This window comes from Ictalurus punctatus, chromosome 5, assembly GCF_001660625.3.
Source record: "Ictalurus punctatus breed USDA103 chromosome 5, Coco_2.0, whole genome shotgun sequence".
Classification (NCBI taxonomy): domain Eukaryota; kingdom Metazoa; phylum Chordata; class Actinopteri; order Siluriformes; family Ictaluridae; genus Ictalurus; species Ictalurus punctatus.
In genome coordinates this window covers 7,056,854-7,077,450 of record NC_030420.2, presented here as the reverse complement: position 1 = coordinate 7,077,450, position 20,597 = coordinate 7,056,854, and the positions used below count along the sequence as shown (strand labels likewise).

At 38.4% G+C, this 20,597-nt stretch overlaps 1 protein-coding gene across 3 annotated transcripts in view; it reads right to left on the bottom strand.

Annotated features, from left to right (window-relative positions):
* Positions 1–20,597, bottom strand: part of tp73 (tumor protein p73) — a 42,613-nt gene that overhangs the window by 11,696 nt on the left and 10,320 nt on the right. For 2 of the 3 annotated variants that reach the window (XM_017467086.2, XM_047155304.2), the window contains exons 4-6: positions 11,310–11,555; positions 1,260–1,446; positions 989–1,104 (exon numbers count right to left, since the gene is read on the bottom strand). In XM_017467086.2, the coding sequence (XP_017322575.1) occupies positions 989–1,104; positions 1,260–1,446; positions 11,310–11,555 (549 nt within the window). Of the gene's footprint in view, positions 1–988; positions 1,105–1,259; positions 1,447–11,309; positions 11,556–12,533; positions 12,800–20,597 lie in introns of those variants that run through there. The other variant, XM_017467088.3, reaches the window with a different exon arrangement.

Here is a 20,597-nt window from a genome sequence, read left to right as displayed (position 1 = left end):
CAGTGTCTTTCTGATAGTGGAGTCATGAACAGTGACCTTTATTGATGCAAGGCCTGTAGATCCTATTGATGTTGTCCTTGGCTTTTTTGTGTATTCCTGGATGACTCTTTGCTGTGCTCTTGGAGGAATTTTGGAAGGTCAGCCACTTCTGGGAAGGTTCACTACTGTGCCAAGTTTTTCCATTTGGAGATAATGGCTCTCACTTTGGTCCTTTAGAGTCCCAGAGCCTTTGAAATAGCTTTGTAACCCTTCCCAGAGTGATGTATTTCAATCACCTTCTTCCTCATCATTTCTGGAATTTCTTTCCATTTAGGCATAGTGTGTTAATGGGTAAGACCTTTTAACCAACTTCATGCTGTTGAAAAAGTTCTATTTAAGTGTTGATTTGATTGAACAGGGTTTGCAGTAATCAGTCCTGGTTGTGTCTAGTTCAGCTCAACCCCATTATGAATGCAGTTTCATAGATTTGGGGAATTAGTAACTATGGGATCAAATACATTTTCCCACAGGCCCCGCTGGTATTGGATAACTTTTTTGCTTCAATAAATAACATTATCATTTAAAAACTGTATTTTGTGTTTACTCAGGTTGCCTTGGTTTTGTCTTAGATTTTGTTTTAATTTAATAACATATAATAAAATGAACAGCCTTGGACAAAAAACAAAAAAGACATAGATTCAAACGTGCACATTAAACATTTTATAGATGAAGTCTCAGGGGAAAACAGGATCTCATGATTAGTCTGAATTACTACTAGTGTTACAGAATGACTGAGAGTGTAATTACTGGGCTTGTCTAAAGACTCGTCAGAGCTTCCAAACCACGTGAAAGTCTCACTCACTGCTTTAATATAATCATTGCATACTTACAAACAATATTAGACACCTCTATATCAGACGTTTTTTGTTAATAAGCTGTATACTATGGTTGTGTAAGTTAACCCGTGTTTGTTAATGTATGTACATGAAATAAAGTAGTTCAAAGCTACCTGTGGGGATTCGTACGGTACAAACACGCTCTGTCTGCCTGTTACTGGGTCGTCCACATACTGACTCAAGTTATTGCCCTCTACTCTTATTAAATGGCTGGCTGGAGCTGACTGACCTGTGGATAGAAGGAAGAAAGCATGTAATTGAGACCACAATACTGATCTATCAATGGTCTATTCACAAATTATTGAGTTTTTGATTAAGTACTGATTAAACACCAATCCAGAGCTTCCAATATTAAGCTTATCAAGTAAAGGGTTGTGTATTTACTTTCGTTGAAGTCACGTCCAAGCTCATGGTTGGGGCAGCGCTTCACCACTTCAGTCACATGCTCAGCCTTCTTGTAAATGGGCATGGCTCGTACCACGCTGCCGTGCGGGGGAGTCGAGGCAAGCTTCACCTGAATCGGGCAGGTCTTAGCGATCTGACAATACAGCTTCTTCAGCAACGGAGAATACTACAACCAAAACCAACCACCGAGATGTTTAGGATATGTAAAAGCATTACAGCTATAACAAGTTCAATTTGAAATGAAGTGTAAGCATTTGTGTGTAATAAATGATTTAGACAAGGAAGTGGTTTGATAGAGTTTTTAAAAAGACCTGTACCAGGATTTGATATCGATTGAGTTCAAGCAGCAAACATCATTTTTGGGCTTTGATGATGATCCAGAAACAAATTCATCTCACACACACACACACACACACACACACACACACACACACACACACACACACACACACACACACACAGACGCACTAACATACACACACACGCACCAGCATGTCAGAGCCTGTCTAACAGTATAAAGACATCCCAAATATTCCAAAATCTATCCTTCTTGGAGCAAAGCTGCTTTGTGTGGACTTGTATCGATATGATTCAAATTTCAAAATGTTAAGTGAGTCAGGATGATAAATATGAGAAAAAGAAACAGACTGGACATTGTTGTTGTTGCAATATCAAATCCTATAAGTAAACTAACAGGTTTACAGGCAATTGTACAATATTCCTCTTATGCAATGATCATTACCATTTAATGCCATATGCACACAGGATAGGAACGCTTAGTGAACCTAAACATACACTTCCTGTAAGTGCCTTGTATCTGTCACTCAGCCTTTTACATCAAGACTGAGTACCACTGCCTGTATACACAGTACATAAATCATTGTCTACATCACTTCATCTAATTCTGATGACCTGTAGATGGGCTGCAATGTGTGCATTTCTTTAACACTCATCAGCCTCTACATAATGCTTATTTTCTTTTATATACCAGCAGGTGGACATGTTTATGAACAGTGTTAGACTACTCATTCTCGAGAACTGAATATGGTTGTTACAGTTTTCTGCAACGTGCATCACTTTACACATTAAGGAATTTGATAACAAATAACACATCAAATCAAATCAAACCCTTTTCTTGATCATCCTTTTCTTGATGCTTGATCATGGTCAGTTATTTGCTTATGTATACCTTACATGTTACATGAAATGGGCTGAAAACCAGAAAATACTTACAATGCAGTAGCACAATGAGCTTATGGATATCGAGAGTTTCAGGCTTAGCTATGATACACACACACACACACACACACACACACGCACACACACACACACACACACACACACACAGGAGCATAAATCACCCTGTGCAGCTGTGAACAGTAAGAGAAGTCTCAACACGCCCAGCCATGACACATCCTCTTTTATACACATCAGTCACAATTGTCTTTGGGGGAAATTAATGTTTCTCTCTTTGAGAGTATACAGTACCAGTTACAGAAGTAAAAAGACTGCACATAGATGCTTAACCATTAGTTTTTGGCTATAAATAAGGCCATTCAGAAAGGTTATGTTTTGTTTCCTATTGGTGTTACTACTTTAAATGGGGTTTAATTTAAAATTTATTTATTTATTTTACATTTTTCATGGACTCTGAAGTGATAATCTTAAGATTTTTTTTGATGTAAGGAGAATGAACAGATACTTCTCTGTCCATTCTGTTTTCAAAGTCACCTTTTTTTTTTTTAAATAAGGCATGTTATCAGTTCACCTATCAGACAAGAGAGGATAAATAAAATGAAAACTCTCCCCTAATGTCTTAGTCCCGTAGCTAACGTTTGGCCCGATGAAATGCTTTCAGATAATAGTTTACATGAATGCATGTGATCAGATTAACTGTAACTGACAGTCTGCTACAAAAGCCATGATGGTTCACATATAAAAAACTGCAACTGAACTGTTTTTTTTTTGTTGTTGTTGTTGTTGTTTTTTTGTTGTTGTTTTTTTTTTTTTTTTACATACGTTTATCAGGTCTGCTACAGAATTTCTTTCCAAGTGCTCAGTTTGGAAATACTTTGCTGTGTCCACATCCGGTCCCTTGCTGTAGAGTGTTTTTCTATCCTATACCATTCCAAGTAGAACTTCTTTAACAAACCCAAAGATTTTACATTCTGTATTAACAGATAAGGTGCTGCAGCATCTATGATATACTGTACATAAGTGCTATGCTCTGGATATGAAATAGTTAAACAAAATTCATGAACATTAACAGAGAAGATGCCAACACCAAAAAAGATCCACAGAAAAAAAAATGCTAAAGTGCAAGCAAATAAAGATGGGAACAAAAGAAATTGATAGCACATCACAGAAAATGATGTAGTATGATGAGAGGGAATGCGAGCGTTGGACCAGCGCAGGTTCGGGCAGGCTCTTCGGCCCGGGCGATAATGATGCGTCTGACGGGCCCATGGGCGTGTTACAGCACGCCGCCTGTGAATTTACTTAACTCTCCTAACACCAGTGTTTCCCAGTCCTTCTCATGGAGTTCCCCCTACACACCAGACTTTAGCATTGCCCCTGCTTTAAGATACACATTTTAACCCCCTGAAGGGCTTGTAAATTATCTGATGAGTTGGGTTGGGAGAAAAGTGCAAAAATGACTACTTGTGTATATAGGTATAAGTGCTTGGAGGAACAGCTGGTCCATGTTAGAACACTACAACAGTATTAATATTCAATTTACGCTCCATTAACCATTTTTAGGATATTCTTACAAGCTTACAAGCCTTAAGCATCAGTTTAGAAACAAAGGTCATTCCCAAAACTGCAAATGAAATCGAACTTTAAAGCTGACCTCAGTGATGCCCTCAGTGTCTTGTGACATTCTTCACACCATTTGCACAGTGTGTAAAGTCACTTGTACTTTCAGTCATATTTCTCCTTCACCTGTCATCCTTTAGATTCACTTATATAAAGACAAGAGTCTCAGCATGTCCTGACCCATACAGCGCAACTCCACCTGGGTAAGGCTCAAAGACACAAGGCTGCCGAGCTGATTTCCATATATTTTAGGATGCTGATTGTTTTTGGATCTCATGGATAGGAGGCAGGTTAAAACACGTACTTGGCTATGTTGAGCAACAGTTGTTTTCCACTGGGGAAAAAAAATATGCAGTCTTAATAATTAGCGTCAGAAAGTAACATTAAGTTACATTAATGATTAAAAACATTTCAAAATGCCTGATCTTGATAGAACATTAAAGGTGTGGTAAGTAATATTTTCTCTGTGTGACTATATCACAAATGATCACTGCTGGTCATTTATTGGCTTGTTACAAGATACAATTAATGATTTCCAGTTACTTCACCTGATGCATGATGTAATATTTATTATTGTTGTGAGTTGTAGTGGAAAATCCTACTGATTGTACCTTTAATGTGTAAGTGTTTGTAGCGGTTCATTGTTATACACGCTACATATACGTGAAACCCTTATGATAAGATGTGTGTGCTGTTGGGTGGAAGGATGCTGCTGGATGTGTGGGGCGTGTTTAGACCCGTCGTCTGACTAGGAGGGTAATGGCTGGGAAAAGCGGCTTCGAACATGCTAAAACGCAAAGCGTGCTCAGACTTGTCTCACGTACATGCCAACAATAATAATAAAAAAAAGTGTTGGGGTCTTTACTGGAAAAGCTGGGGTGTTAGAACTCATTTTCATCTCTTATGACACCTCATGCTTTGAGCCTCTGGAATGTGTGTTTGAAGCAAAGCTCTTATTTGAGCACACTCACACTCATCTCCGATCCTGATGCATAAAATTGTGGTTATGATTCAACCTGTGATATCATGGAATAATAGGAGCCCTGCAGAACTGCTGGAGTCAACAAGCACAATAGGAGCTGCTTCAAGGAACGGATCAAAAGTGGGTATGATGAGTGAGAAAGTATACGCAGTGAAAGACTAACGTTCATTCATTTCACAACATTCTCATCTTTATGAGGGTGTTAGAATGACACACGTGCCACACCAGTAAGTTTGTGCTCTGAGCATGTACAAATGAAAGTGTAGTAGAACATGGAAATCTACATAGAAAGTACATGTGACTGTGATAGATTCAGATATGATGTAAATAATAATAATATTAATAATATGAGTAATGCGACTGGACTTTATTGCTATAAGTTTGAAGTAGGGCTGGGCGATATATCGATATAATATCGATCTCGTGATAAATGATTAAGCAATACACTTTTTTTCTGAGGTATCGTTGGTATGGTGATGTCTTTTGTTTTTTTAATAATTACAAATTAAATGCTACTGAATGGATGCCACTGATTTGATGTTTCTTTTTTTGATTTGATTTTCTTTGTAAGTTTCTTTTTTTTTATTTGATTGTGTTTGTAATCATTAAAGAAAAGTGCATTTCTATTTCTATTTCATCGTAGAAATGTTCTCAAGTATCGTGTTATGATATTTTTGTCATGTCACCCAGCCCTAGTTTGAAGACTTTCATTTAAGAGTCTTCATGAGTTCTACGCTAGTTCTAACATCTCATGGACGAGCGAAGGATCTTCTTCAGCAATTTAGCACAAGCCCAGCAGCGGTGACTACTGATAATTCAAAATGACCTTCATGACTGACACCACACGCAGAGTACAATACACCTTGCATATTAATCTATATAATTAATAAGTGATCTCCAAGATTTAATTTGTAATGGAATTTGTAATGGGTTGACTTTTTAGTTTAAACTTCTTTCATGTTGGTCTATTTTCACTTTGGTTAATGGTTTCCTACATTCTCCACCATATTCAGGTGGACTACCTGTTGATAGTGGTGCCAGTGCGATTTAACTCTCGTTTCATCTCTACCTAAAAAGAGTGATGCAGCTTCGCTTTAGTCCTTTAGTCTGTCAAGCTCTCTTGTCTCTACATCTGCACGCTCTACTCAAACAGATCAGCTTCCAGAGCTTCAACTTTCATGCTAATATCACCATTAGCACCATCACGCTTGTCACCTCATAGATCGCTAACTAGCCAAGCCGAGTCTCTGCCTTAACTCAGTGCAACTGCGCTACATATCTGCATTGCTTTCTGCAACATTGAGTCCTGATGTCTCTGCTAAGTCTGCAGTGGATTTCTCTTTAATATGACACTGGAAAACAGTGAGTGAAAAAAGAAAGCTCTCGCTCTTTGGTTTTCAAGAGCTAATTGCGAAACCTGACCAACGTCTGAGATTGTTGAAAGTTTTTCTCCTATTAAATCACCTCAGAGCAGCAAACAACCAGTAACTTCTCGCAGGAATAATGTGAATACAGCACCAAACAAGAAAGTGGCACCGGAATGGCTACGTACATCACAATTATTTTAATATCAACATATGTGTTCCAGTGTGGAGTTTTCCTTGAAGACTAATGCTCTAAACTACAGGTAACAAACTGTTAACCATAGAGGAGGGCGTTTAGAGGCAGTAGTGTGTGGCACATCGGGTAGGTCACAGTCAATGTGCCACTATCTCTCTCCTCCAGCAGCTCGTGGCTATTCAAACACCGTAGCGGCACCTTTTAACCCCTCACCTTGCCTCTCCTGATGAGTCACTCACTTCTCCTATAGTAATCCCAGATAACAACAGCCTGTCAAGCTTCATCTCCAACCTGGGAAATCCCTGAATTAGAGAGTCGACACTGCATTCCACACAGCTTGGCCATAATCCTTACCAATTTTGCTCTCTTCATCTGGAAGCTTAAGTGAAGGTTCTTGTAGATCAGAAAGACGGTAGGAGAGCTCTTTACCAGCCCTGGCACTATTTTTGGACAGATGCTACTGATCTATATCTTTGATTGACACTGTAAAAAAAAAAATGCTGTAAATTTACAGTACTTATTTTACAGCAACACACTGTCTTGTTATTTTACAGGATTGTACTGTAAACGATCAGGCAATTAGAGCAGTGCAGTGGTTTACAGAAAAGACCAGAAAACACAATGCATACTGAGATATCTCATGTTTTTTTGGCAGGGGTGAGAATGGTAAAAACTGTCCTTGTGTCATACTTGAGTTTAATTTTATATCCTACTAAAAAAAAAAAAAAAATTCACCCTCACACTCTTCAGGAGCCTCTTTGCAGACTAAAATCTACGGATGAGAGAGCTTTGTCTTTTGCAGCCCCTAAGATATCGAATGCACTTCCTTTTGCATTTGTAAATGCTCTCACATTAAACAGTTTTAAGAACATGTTAAATATCCATTTTTAAAAAAATAGCTTATACTGAATAATCTGATCGAGCTTTTTTTCAATAGGATGTTGAGTTAATTATTGTTTGTTTTACATGTATTGTCATCGTTTTGTATTATGTCTGCATTTTTGTATTTTATCTCTATTTCCTGTTTTTGTAGAACTCTGGGTATGAGAAAAGCGCATTATAAATAAAATGTATTATTATTATTATTATTATTATTATTATTATTATTATTATGTAATTTATTAATTCAGTGGTCGAGGTGGTTGAATTAGTGTAAGTTAGTTATGCTAGTTGTGGTGGGTCAGTGGTTAAGGCTTTGAGTTACAGAAATCCCAGCAGCACCAAGCAACCGTGGTTTAATCCTTGAGCAAGACTCTTAACCTTCCCTTGATCAGGTGCAAGTCTCTTTATTAAAAAACGTCAGTGAAATGAGCAAATGTCCTGTAAAGGTATTACAGTACTTCACTGTAAAAATGCTTTACAGTTATTTGACAATTTTACACTGTTACAGTGCATCAAATACACTGTGAAGACCAGCAAATAGAGAATTCACAGGTTGTGGGTTGTCTAAAGAATATCTGCATAACACAGGCCTGGAGAACAGATGGTATGTGTAATCAAATAGGTTTTCTTATTTGATGGCAATAAAATCAAGTCTCTCCAAATATGCACAATCAGTTGATAGCTTGTTGTTGAATAAGTCTATTAACAACAAGCTAAGTCTTTATTTTATTGGTACCAGAGAAGTTCTGACACACCCCTACCAATCTGTTATGTGATAGCAGATAAAAATCTCACTGATAAAACAGTTCTAATTTATTTCTATTACATTACTGAGTAAGCTTTGACCCTTTCTAGGCAAGCTACAAGTAGTGCACAAAAACGTTTCAAAGATGTGCTACAGGCAAAAAATAAATAAATAAATAAATAATAATTTAAAAAATAAAATTACAAAAATTATTGTAGTAAAGAAAATGAAGCAAGAAATCACTGCTTCAGTAATATCTGAGGCCTGGATTCAACAGAGCCGCCAAAAACCCAGATTAAATAAACCTCGATTAAAATACGCAAACAGAATAAACAGCATGACAATTAATGGTAAAGACTCGCCAAGACTCGCATAAATAGTTTTACCATAAAAATCCTTTGTACACATAGTGTACCTCCAGTGATGAACCCTTTGTACATAGATTAGTTTAAATAAAGCTTTGGGGATATGAATAGACTATGTTTCTAATTATATTCTTGTAAAAAAATTAAAAAACCTTATACCTAATGACAGATGCTTTAAATTCAAAATAAAATGCATTATATATATATATATATATATATATATATATATATATATATATATATATATATATATATATATATATATATATATATAACAGTGTTATGTTTAAAGACACTGACAAAGAGATTTGATGCGGTACACAACTATATATAACAACTTCACTATAGCACTTATTATAACACTTATTATATCGCACATGACAATCTTCTTTCTTTTTTTGTGTCAGCTCATGTTCTCACTTTGCCTTGTAAAACATAGTTCATCTTTCCACAGCAAGACACTTAACATTGTTCTCTTTGCAAATATTGCCTGCAGCCAACAAAACCCCAGCAAGTCCATTTTCTCCCTTCAGTTAAGCGAGCAAGCAACCTGTTATCAACACGAAAGCGATATTCTAGACACTGTGTTTATGTGTGTGTGTGTGTGTGTGTGTGTGTGTGTGTGTGTGGTTGTAAAGGTTTAGTGATGCCTGTCATTTATTCCATGTGATGAAAAGAAGGAAACACATCTTTTACCTATTTATAATCTAAGCATAAACGCAGTTTTTACGTCACTTTAAATGACCCATCATTCTAATGGCTTCACCTGATTTCTCTACACAAATCTTACCTGCTCAATCAAGAACACAAAAATGACACCAAGGTTACTAAGATTACTAAGCTGTGGTAGGCATTTTGAGTGATTTTAACCAGTATACTAACTAAGAAGATGAATAGAATAACATACTATAGATATATATTGGCGAAAATATCACAATATCATGATAGTTAAAAGTATTTTCATGATGCATGATATATATATATATATATATATATATATATATATATATATATATATATATATATATATATATATATATATCATGATATTTAGGTTAGCTTAAAAAAAAAGTCTCAAAACATTATATTTTTATTTAATAAAATAAAATTGAACTTAAATGAAATCGAATTAAAAAACACATTATTTCACCCATTCAGACCTGATTTTTTTCTAGATCATAAAAAATATTTTTTTCCTTACATTTAAATCCTTGATAAATAAGGCTGTAAAGGAATTCGAACAAAATATGATGTGTTCCGTTGCTTTTCTTCACGTCCACTCAATACATTTTAATTTTCGCTAACCAATCAGTGAACCTTCTCTTCATTTATGCATTTTTACACTGAATTATGTGATCTACGTTACAACAGATGCATGCTTGGAAGGGGTTAAAAAGGAAAAACTAAATTCAAAATCAAATTCATCAACACATACAGTAAACAGTATGTTCCGATCGATCGCTTAGATTAACTCCCAGTAGAAATAAATAGCATAAAAAAAACAAAAATACCTTAATGTAAAGAAATGTAAATACATGGACAAGGCAAGGTGCACATCCCAGCCACTATCCTTGGTCAGAAAAGTTCCCACAAGGATAACCAACTCTGGGAATGTTTTGGATCATCCAGTGACGATTCTTACGCATGTAGTTGGATTCACAAGAGTCGTATTGTTCGTCTACAACATTAGGCCTTTGGAAAACAGGTTTATATTAAGTGATATTTACCAGCTTTTTAGGTCAAATGCACATAGTCATATTGAACGTCTTCTTCTTTCAAGACAATAAGGGACGCTTTGTCTGGTTAGGAATCAAAGGCCTGGTATCCAGGCCTGGAGACCACTGTATTTTTCCTACAGATTATGGTTACGCAGTGGAATGTATTCACAGAGCTGAGTTAGTCAGCTTACCACATACACACATACACCATACCTTATGTGTTGCTTTTGAAGGCCAAGAGATTACACCCGAAAGGTTCTGAACGACAGATCATTTTCACACATGTGTAGAGTGTGAGAACGAGAGGCGACGCTCTGGCCTGAACGATGGCCACCTCAGTGATCATATTACACTACACACTTAGAGAATGAACAGATCTCATGCTTGAGTTAATCCAACAAGCAGCCTAAAAGCCAGTGTGTGAGAGAAAGAGAAAAAGAGAGAGAGAGAGAGAGAGAGAGAGAGAGAGAGAGACAGCTAACCCCCCAACCTTGCCTCCTCCCCCAGGTTCTATATAGCAGCGTCACAGGGTCAACTGCATGACAGACATGGGTGACACTTTTTTTGTAGTGATGTTGGGCAAAACAGAGAAGTTTCTGCTTTCAAGAGTCTCAGTTTAAAGTCATTCTGAATGGAATTCCAGGTTGTTTTGGATACAGTGACGGTGAACACCCCTCATGTTAAACAGTCTAACGGTATACATTCCTCAACATATGCCGAAACTTCTCAAAATTACATCTTTTTTTTTTTCAACGAATGCTTCATGCAGTCACAGAAGTGTTTAATAATATTAAATTGATGTTCATTATAGTGAGAATCACTGCAAGCTCTAAAACAGGCAAGAAACCATTGATCAGGGAAAACATAAGAGGACAATTTTAAGGAGAAGAAGAGAGAACAAGGAAGAGCATAAAGAAAAAAGAAAAAAGTTAACACGTTCACCAGTGGAGCTCCACTCACCGTCCAGGTGGCTGACTTGGCGGTGCTGGACTGTTGGAAGGTGACCTCAAAGCCGTGCGGCCCAGGGTAGTCTGTGTTGGAGGGGATGGCCGGGGCCGGAGACATGGCCTCGAAGGTGGAGTTGGGCTGCGAGTAGGATGACGGTGTGGGCACGTTAGAGGCAGTCTCGGAGCTGTAGGGGCTGGTGGATGCAGCACGGTTCCCCAAACCCTGCTCCATACTGCTGCTCAGCAAGCTATACTGAGACTGAGTCGATAGAGAGAGAGAGAGAGAGAGAGAGAGAGAGAGGGAAAAGGAGGGGAAGACAGGTAAGCTGGCAGGAAGGAGGGAAGAAGAGGAGCCACAGGTAAACTCGGAAGGGAGGGACGACGGGAGGGAAGTCAAACAGCACAGGTAAAGAGGAGTATAAGGGAGGAGGGAAATGGAAATGATGTGGTTTCGAGGTGTTTGGAAGGAGTTCCACTCAGCTCCAGTTACACCGCACTGAGATTTAGAAGTTGCAGAAGCAGTGCCTCCCCTCAGGCACGGGGGATGTAAAACACAAGCATAATCTGTCAGACATCTAATTGCTCTCCGTACCCCTCTGTCACAGACACACACATACACGCACACATAAACCAACACACCCAACAGTGCCACCCCTTATAAATTACAAAGCTGAAAGAATCTGGGTTGGCAAAGGAACAGTTGCTAACATGAGTAGCAGCTCAGGATGCACAGATTACAGGTAATAGACCACTCATTAAGTTTGCTAGCTTTTACTGTAATAATAGCTATAATTGCAAAGTCCCTTAAGGTATAGTATTATCCGTCAGCATACAGCATGTCCACTGTTTCTGTGACCAGTCGTTGTTTAAAATATATACATACATATTAAACCTGTATTAAATATTGAATCAAAGAAATCCAGAAAAATCCAGAGAAACAGCACTGCACAATTGCTTAGCTTACTTCTGATCATTAGCTTACTTTTTGCATTCATTTCCTCATTACACACATTTAAAACGGTATAAGAAGATTTCAAACATAAGATAAAATGTACAACTACAGAATTGATTAAATTCTAGCAATGAGTGGAATAAATCAGCAAACATCAGTTTAAAAAAAAAAACCCTTGGTGATTTCAACTCAGAGAAATGAAAAGCATGATGGGAGATATTTCTCTCATTAAGCTAGAATCAAAGCTGTACACAAGCTCATACACACAGACCCAAGGGCCTTTACCTTCTTTTTCACATAGTACATTGTCCAAGTTGGTTGAACGCTGGTTCCTCAGTTAATCTCTAACTATATCCAGTAAAGCCTCGAGTACAAGGATGCAGGCGGTTCAGTCACAGAGGCCAGCGCATATCCTCACATACTCTCTCAACACCATGAGCCATCCATTCTCACACATCTCTCTCGGTATTTCTTTGGCGACAGTTCTGACCAGAGCAACGCTCCTGAGCTGTGACCCTTGTGGCTAGCAGCCCTGAGAGTGAGTGATTCAGGGGGACGGAAGGAAGGCAAACGTTGTCCTAATTATGGCATGCCCTTAGCAAGACGACAACACAGGCACAAGTACACACTTGCAGAAAAACACCTCGCGCAAGTCCGGGCCGTGGCAACACTACCTGTCTGACACACTCCCAGTAAAAGTGTTAGACAGTAGGGGAGAGAGAGTGAGAGAGAGAGAGAGTGAGAGAGAGAGAGAGAGAGAGAGAGAGAGGGCGAACACTGAAACAAAATGAATGAATTATAAAAGGGATGAGTTCAGCATCCGTGCAGTAAATAATTTTAGTGTTGTTGTGGAGAAATTCATGCACTCACCTAAACTGTTTAGATCTAAACACCATCCACTTTATTACAAACACCTGTACACCTGCTCATTAATGCGATTATTCAATCAACCAATCATGCAACAGCAACACAATGCATAAAAGGTCAAAAGTCATAATTAATATTCACATCAACATCAGAATGGTGATCTTAGTGACAGGCTGGAATCAGAAACTGCTGATCTTCTGGGATTTTCACACGCAGCAGCGTCTAGAGTTTATACAGTATGTTTAGGAGAACGGACAGATTGGTTTGAGCTGACAGGAAGGCTACACTAACTAAAATAAATACTCTTTACTTCCAGGGCAGGTGGAAAAGCATCTCATCTCAGCAATGAACAACACAGGAAACCTTGAGGAGGATGGACTACAATAGCAGAACACTACATCAGGTTCCACTCCTGTCAACCAAGACCAAGAATCTGAGAACAGTTTGTACACAGAAACTGGACAGTTGAAGATTGGAAAAATGTCACCCTCCAATGTATTTCTCCAATCTTCAAAGTTGGATACACTCGGAAGTTGGACGGTGAGTGTATGGCATGCCAAAAATATTTTCTACCATTTAAAAGCACCTAGTGCAATGGCATTTTAATTTTTAGATAAAAAAAGGAGCATGTAGCCTATACATTAATTATTAATTAACAGTACAACAGTACATATTAATTAACAGTACATTTTCAAAACATGCATCACTCTTACATATTAATGTAGAAATTATAATGTTCTAAAGAGGAAAATTGTCATTCAGAATCGTGGATCATGCCGTAGCTCTAACATTTTAAATATGTATATAAACCTTCTACTAGATAACAGTGAGAAATTAAGAGGCTTAGAGAGATAATCTAATATCTCCAGGGCCTTTCAGTCCAAAGTGTATTTGTTCTCTCTCTCTCTCTCTCTCTCTCTCTCTCTCTCTCTCTCTCTCTCTCTCTCTCACACACACACACACACACACACAAACATTGGGGAGGGGTTTTAATTGTTGTTAAAATCTCTAACATGTTAACTGCTTTTAAATCTTTCAATACTTTACAATCATCTGCTCACTCTCTTATGTTGCTCCGTAAAATAGTGCTTTGAAAAATCCACCCCCCCATAACCGGGGGCTTTCCACACAGGTGTGGAGTCAAACCTGCACTGTCAGCTCTCAAAATGTTTAATGCTGCGAAGAACGTCCTTTAAGTGTGCACTCACACACTAGCACATGCACTCAGGTAAACCTCATTACAATGCTGGAACATGTCGTTGAACAAGTCGAAACAGGACAAAAACAAAGACGCTCCTTTGCACAACTGTGTGTGTGTGTGTGTGTGTGTGTGTGTGTGTGTGTGTGTGTATACGAGTGTGATCTAAGCATTCTTTCTGACCTAACGGATTAAGGATAGGAGTAACATGCACACCCAAACAGCATCTCTCTCTCTCTCTCTCTCTCTCTCTCTGTCTGTCCCTCTCTCTCTCTCTCGCGCTCTCTCTCTCTCTCTCTGTCTCCGTCTGTTTCCGTCTCTCTCTGACTCTGTCTGTCTGTCTGTCTCTCTCTCTCTCTCTCTCTCTCTCTGTCTCTCTCTGACTGTCACTTACAGCTTAGTGAGTCCAAGCAGAGAGACGGTCAAACGTAAAGTGCATGAGGTAAAGCTCCGCATCACTGAGGCAATGACTCTTACTAAGCCAGAGCATTAAAACTTTTACTTTGCATTAAGTTTTTCTTACTTTTTTTTTTTTTTTAACAGTTGGACCCATTTCTCAATACTTGGGTACGCTAGGATAAAAATACGCTAGAACCCATTTCTCAATACTTAGTTTTCCTAGCCAACTTTCAGCTTGGCACAGCAGTTAATTTCACACCCACAATGCACGTCAGCTACCAAAACACTCCATAAATGTCGCACATCAACTCATTCTTTCATGACATTAGCAAAGGTTGTCACCCAACAATCTCACTTTGTCACTCATAAAACAATGATCTAAAAAATGCTAATAACGGGGAGCATTACACAATGTTGGCTTTTTTTTTTTTTTGCTAAACGAGAATGACCTACTCTACTGTTTAGAATTAGTTTTGTTTTGTTTTGTTTTTGATGACCATTTCAACGACTGCAGTTTCCTGCACATCAGTGAAAATCCTAGTTCTCCCACCTGTGGGAAGTAACCGTTGAGTCCTAAGCTGAATTAAAAAAAACAATTACACACGAGTAGGTTTGGAGGCTTTGCTCAATGTGGCCTACTTCTGAAATGCACAGTTCAGTCACACGCCCTTGCAGAACGCACATCTTACCTGTTGTTTTTGGCTGCACATTCAGACCAGCCCCTCTCATTGATAAACCATGATTTATTACATGATCAATTATAGTAGCCCTAATCTCATCTGAAACTACAGCTCTTCATCTTCCTTTCAGTCTTCTTTCACCACTCATATGTACTCCTCTCCCTCTCACTCTCCCAGCCAGTCTTCTTCCTCTGTTAGCCACTTCATCTCTGGCTGTGTCCATGTTGACATTACTGTAGAATTTCTCCTAAAATGTCCCCTTTTGTACAGATAGTAATGAACCTGAAAGACTAACACCTCGATAGGCGTTCAGCTATGATGGGAATCAGCTGTGGTTGGTCTAATCAATGGTAAGAGAGGTGAACAGAAAGGATGTTTAAAACTTGGGCTCCTAAATGTTAGATCTCTCACGCCTAAGGCAATTGTTTTTAAATGAAATTGTCACAGATAATAATTTTGATGCGCTCTGCCTTACTGAAACCTGGCTTAAATCAAACGATTATATTGGACTAAATGAGTCCACACCACCTGGTTACTGTTATACGCACGAGCCCCGTATGATTGACGTGTTGCAACAATATACAGTAATACTCTTAATATTACTCAGAGAACAGGACATAGGTACAACTCATTTGAAGTGATTGTGCTTCATGTTAGACGTTTAGGTATAGGAAAAGAATCCATGCTATGTCTTGCTCTGGCCCGTGTATAGACCCCCAGGGCCCTACGTAGATTTTTTTTTAACGAGTTTGCAGATTTTCTTTCAGACTTAATAGTTAATGTGGACAAAGCACTGATTGTCGGAGATTTTAACATCCACATAGACAAAAGAAATGATGCATTAGGACTTGCTCAACAGTCCTACTGAACTCCTTTGGGGTCAAACAAAATGTCACCGGTCCCACTCATCGCTTCAATCATGCACTAGACTTAATTATATCTCATGGAACTGAGGTTAATGATATAAATATTCTACCACAAAGTGATGTTATCACAGATCACTGTCTCATTTCATGCACACTGCCTGTAACTGAGATTAGCCATTTAGAACCGCGTTATCCGATGGGTAGAACTATTGTTCCAACCACCACGGACAGATTCATATGTAAGCTGCCTGATCTGTCATAAATGCACTGTTTACCTATAAATACGATTGAACATGGTGACTAGCAATATGGGCACTATGCTCGCTAGCACTTAAGATAATGTTGCCCCGATCAAATGAAAAAAGGTTAGAGAGGAACATCCTGCACCGTGGTACAACAGTCATACTCATGCTCTCAAGAGAGCGACTCGTAATCTTGAGCACAAATGGAAAAAGGCTAATCTAGGGGTTTTTCGAATTACATGGAAGGACAGTATGTCTAGCTATAGACAGGTCCTAAACGGCCAAGCTCCTTTATATTTAACCAATCTTCTATCGCATTACAATCCTTCATGCTCTTTAAGGTCGCAAAACTCTGGACTTTTGATAATACCAAGGATATCAAAGTCTACTAAAGAAGGTAGAGCTGTTTCACATTTAGCTGCTAAACTCTGGAATAGCCTTCCTGATAATATTCAGGGTTCAGACACACTCTCAGTTTAAATCTAGCTTAAAAACGCATTTCTTTAATCTAACATACACATAACGCATCTCATAACCTTGTTATGCAGTCATCTCTGATAAACCAATAACAACTGCGCATGGTTATCCCTGCCTGAGATTCAATGAACAGCAGCCACGCTAATCCTTCTCCATGTGTTTCCTGTTCCTAATCAGTGAATGTGCCAGCTCCAGCTCAGAGCCAGCCTCTACGAAGATTCCAGATGACACCAGTGCAAAGACTTTGGACCAACGCTCTACACGTGTTGCTCCTGGGATAGCAGTGGGCCTGAACCGTTCTGCTCTCTGGGCCGGCCTGGACCATCCTAGTGCCCTGTGTCTGGCGTTCCCGTCGCTTGGAGGACAGTCACTGTCGCTGAGGACGGCCCCATATGGATAGCCAATGGACACTTGGAAGCCATGGAGATGGCACTGGACGGCAACTGATGCGGGCGGTTTTGGTGTGGTGTCTTTTTGCGCCCGGGTCTCCATCAGTGGACAGTGCATGATTTCAGCAGAACAGACTTCGTGTTGAGACTGTGGTGAATCTCCTGATTACACAGCTACACTTTTGTTTTATCATGTGGCACACAGTTATAGAAGGGATTTATTTATGACTACACTATCCGTTGAAGAAGAAGAAGAAGAAGAAGAAGAAGAAGAAGAAGAAGAAGAAATAACTGTAACTAGCATTATTTACTACCTTAACAAACCATAAACTTCAGCATTAACAAACCTTCAATAATATTTTATTTTATAAATACGTGTATTTAATTGGCATTTGTTTGATTATTACACAAATACACCTGTAATGACAAATATTTATTCGATCCAGGAGTAAAAATCCACATAAATGAGCTAAATTCAATTACAGCATGTTCGTAAATGTTGATAACTTAATGAACCCTGGTCTTCAGGTGTAAATATTGGGCCTTTTTATACTTAAATTTTATACTGCCGATATCTCCGAAAAGTGTATTGCAACATAATTTATCGTGATATCGATATTATATTTTCATTTCTTACATCAAACTGCTCAGATGTGGTCCTAAAGTCTGAGACCTCATTGAAAAATCTGGGATTTTTATTTATTTTTAAAAAAAATATTTTTACAAACTGGAAATAAACAAAGTTTTAGAATTTTGACAACTCTAAAACAGAAAAAAAAGTAATGTGCAGCATCTGGACTATTCGATATTCAAGATGTTGCACAATATCTAGGTCACTATTTTCACTATTTCCTGTGTATCTTATCACGTCCATGGAAGCACAAGTTCATATGACGCGTTGATGGATTCACTGTATTGTAGATACTGTAGATCATACCGTAGATGATACTGTAGATCATCAGGGTTTACACAAACTTGTGGAGTCTGTCAGCTCGAGTGCATGCTGCCATTAAAGCAAAAAAGGGGACATACCTACAGTAATACTAAGAAACTCTCAAATTCTATTTTTCAAAAACTGTTGCTGATAACATTATTTGTAACAAAAACCTTTGTGTTGAAATTAAAAGAGAATTCCAAACAGAAGCATTTTCACTGAGTTTTCAATCCCACTGTATGTTTGGATTGATTTCTGCCTCATCTGCAAGTCACTTTTGGTAGAAAAAAATGCCAATTATTTATTTATTTATTTTTTAAATGAGAGTGGTGCATGTTGACAATGTAGATTAGCTGATTTTGTTTGTTGTTTGTTTGTTTAATGCAGTTTAACTCTATCATATAAGCACTGACAGTTTTTACAATACTTCTAACCTTCTAAGTTTCACCGCCATTTCATCTCACTTCCCACAATTGTAAACTCAAGTCATGACCATATCCTCATTTAATCACAAAAAAATCTCTTTTTTTTCAAAAATAAGCGAGTGAAAGTGAGAGGAAAATTAGATCTCATGAGTTTTATTATGATGACCAGGCAGCCCAGAGTGAGTAGCGGTGGTGGTGGTGGTGATTCCCTGCCATGTCTACATCTATTCACAACATCTTATCATCTTATCATTCTGATGATATTCCAGATAAAGATGATGAAAAGGATGGCTTGTGGAGATGATGGGAGCCGATATGTTCAGCATGACATAATGTTGCACATCTTCAGAGCGTGCACAGACACATCTTTACTGGAGGAACTGAAATGACCGCTAACAGAATGCAAAACATATGCTAAAGTGCAAAAACATCGCCCTCTACTGCACAGGTAGTGTAACGCAGTGAGTCAGTGTTATTGTTACTGCATCATGTTTAGTCAGGGCATGTGACTCAGGTGTGTTAGAAAATCAGCACAGTATGTAAAAAAAATTAATAAATTAAAAAAAAAAAAAACTTATTTCGTCTTTTTACAGTGAACATGTTTCGATTAGGCAGGCCTGATTTGCTGAGTATCATAACTCGCCATTGTTTTGCTAAATATTTTCTCAACAACTCAAATGATAAGATTTGAACAAATTTCATTTTCACATTGAATCCTCAAGCCTCAAGTAATGTAGGACTTATTAAATATTATATAAATATTCTCTTTATGACAAAACATGTCTTTTACAGTACAAAAGCTCTAAACATCATTGAACCAAACTCCATCAGCTATCACTATAATTCACATAACCATGCAGGTGCATCAACAGGTGTTAACCTCAGAGACATAGCACACAGTGAAACAAATGCTACTACCGCTGTATAATCACAGTGAAATAAGCATTAGCTCTGCTTCAGCTCCCCAGTGCCACCTTAACTTCTGGGAATTTGAATGTAAACACATGCAACACTTACAACACAAACCGAAAAGAAAAAAAAAAAAAAACATTCCTACTTATTTACATCTATAAATCACATATTTCTAATTTCAAACTTGTCAAATATGTACTTCAGAATTTTCTGTATCAGTTCATAAAACAAAATCGTTGCTATCATCTCAAAAACTTTTTTTTCTTCATGATTAATAAGAAAATTATGCTTAAAAAGTTAAAGAGACACTTTTTGCTCCTGACCTTCTCTATTAAACTAGACTCTATTAGACTAGAATCATGTGTTATCTTTTAGAAGAATGAAGCTCACCTACCGTGCTGTAGTGATGAGCCGGGTCACCTGTGCACAGCATTGTAGCGCTCCTGCAGGGCGGGCGGCCATAAGGGCGCACACTCTCACCCAGCCGGTCATGTGACCTCACACCTACAGGCGAGCGCGGTAAGAACCAATACGTTCCCCTTCACACTGAACTCTGTGCCTGCTGAACTCTGCAGCTCTGAATACGGCTGAGTGTAGAGGACAAGTGCGAGGATAGTTCTCTATATTCCTCCAGCCGTCCCGGCCCTGTCAACTTCTAGCTGCAGCTAACAACAAATATTGGACCTCCCACTTTTTGGCCTCATGACTATTTATTAACCGAAAGGGCAGGCCTGGACTTGCCTGCTGATGAATCGGACGATACCAATGTTGTTTGGAAGGGGACAGGTATGAGAGCAAGTGAAAGGAGTATCTCTGACGAGGACTGAATTGTGGCATTGCTTGCATGGAGAACATTTTTAAAAAAACTACATTTCATTAGATCTGTCCTTCCTGGTAGTGGTGTGTTAATACACAATGCAAGACTAGCTAAAGAAAGGACATGTCAAAAACCACTGCAAA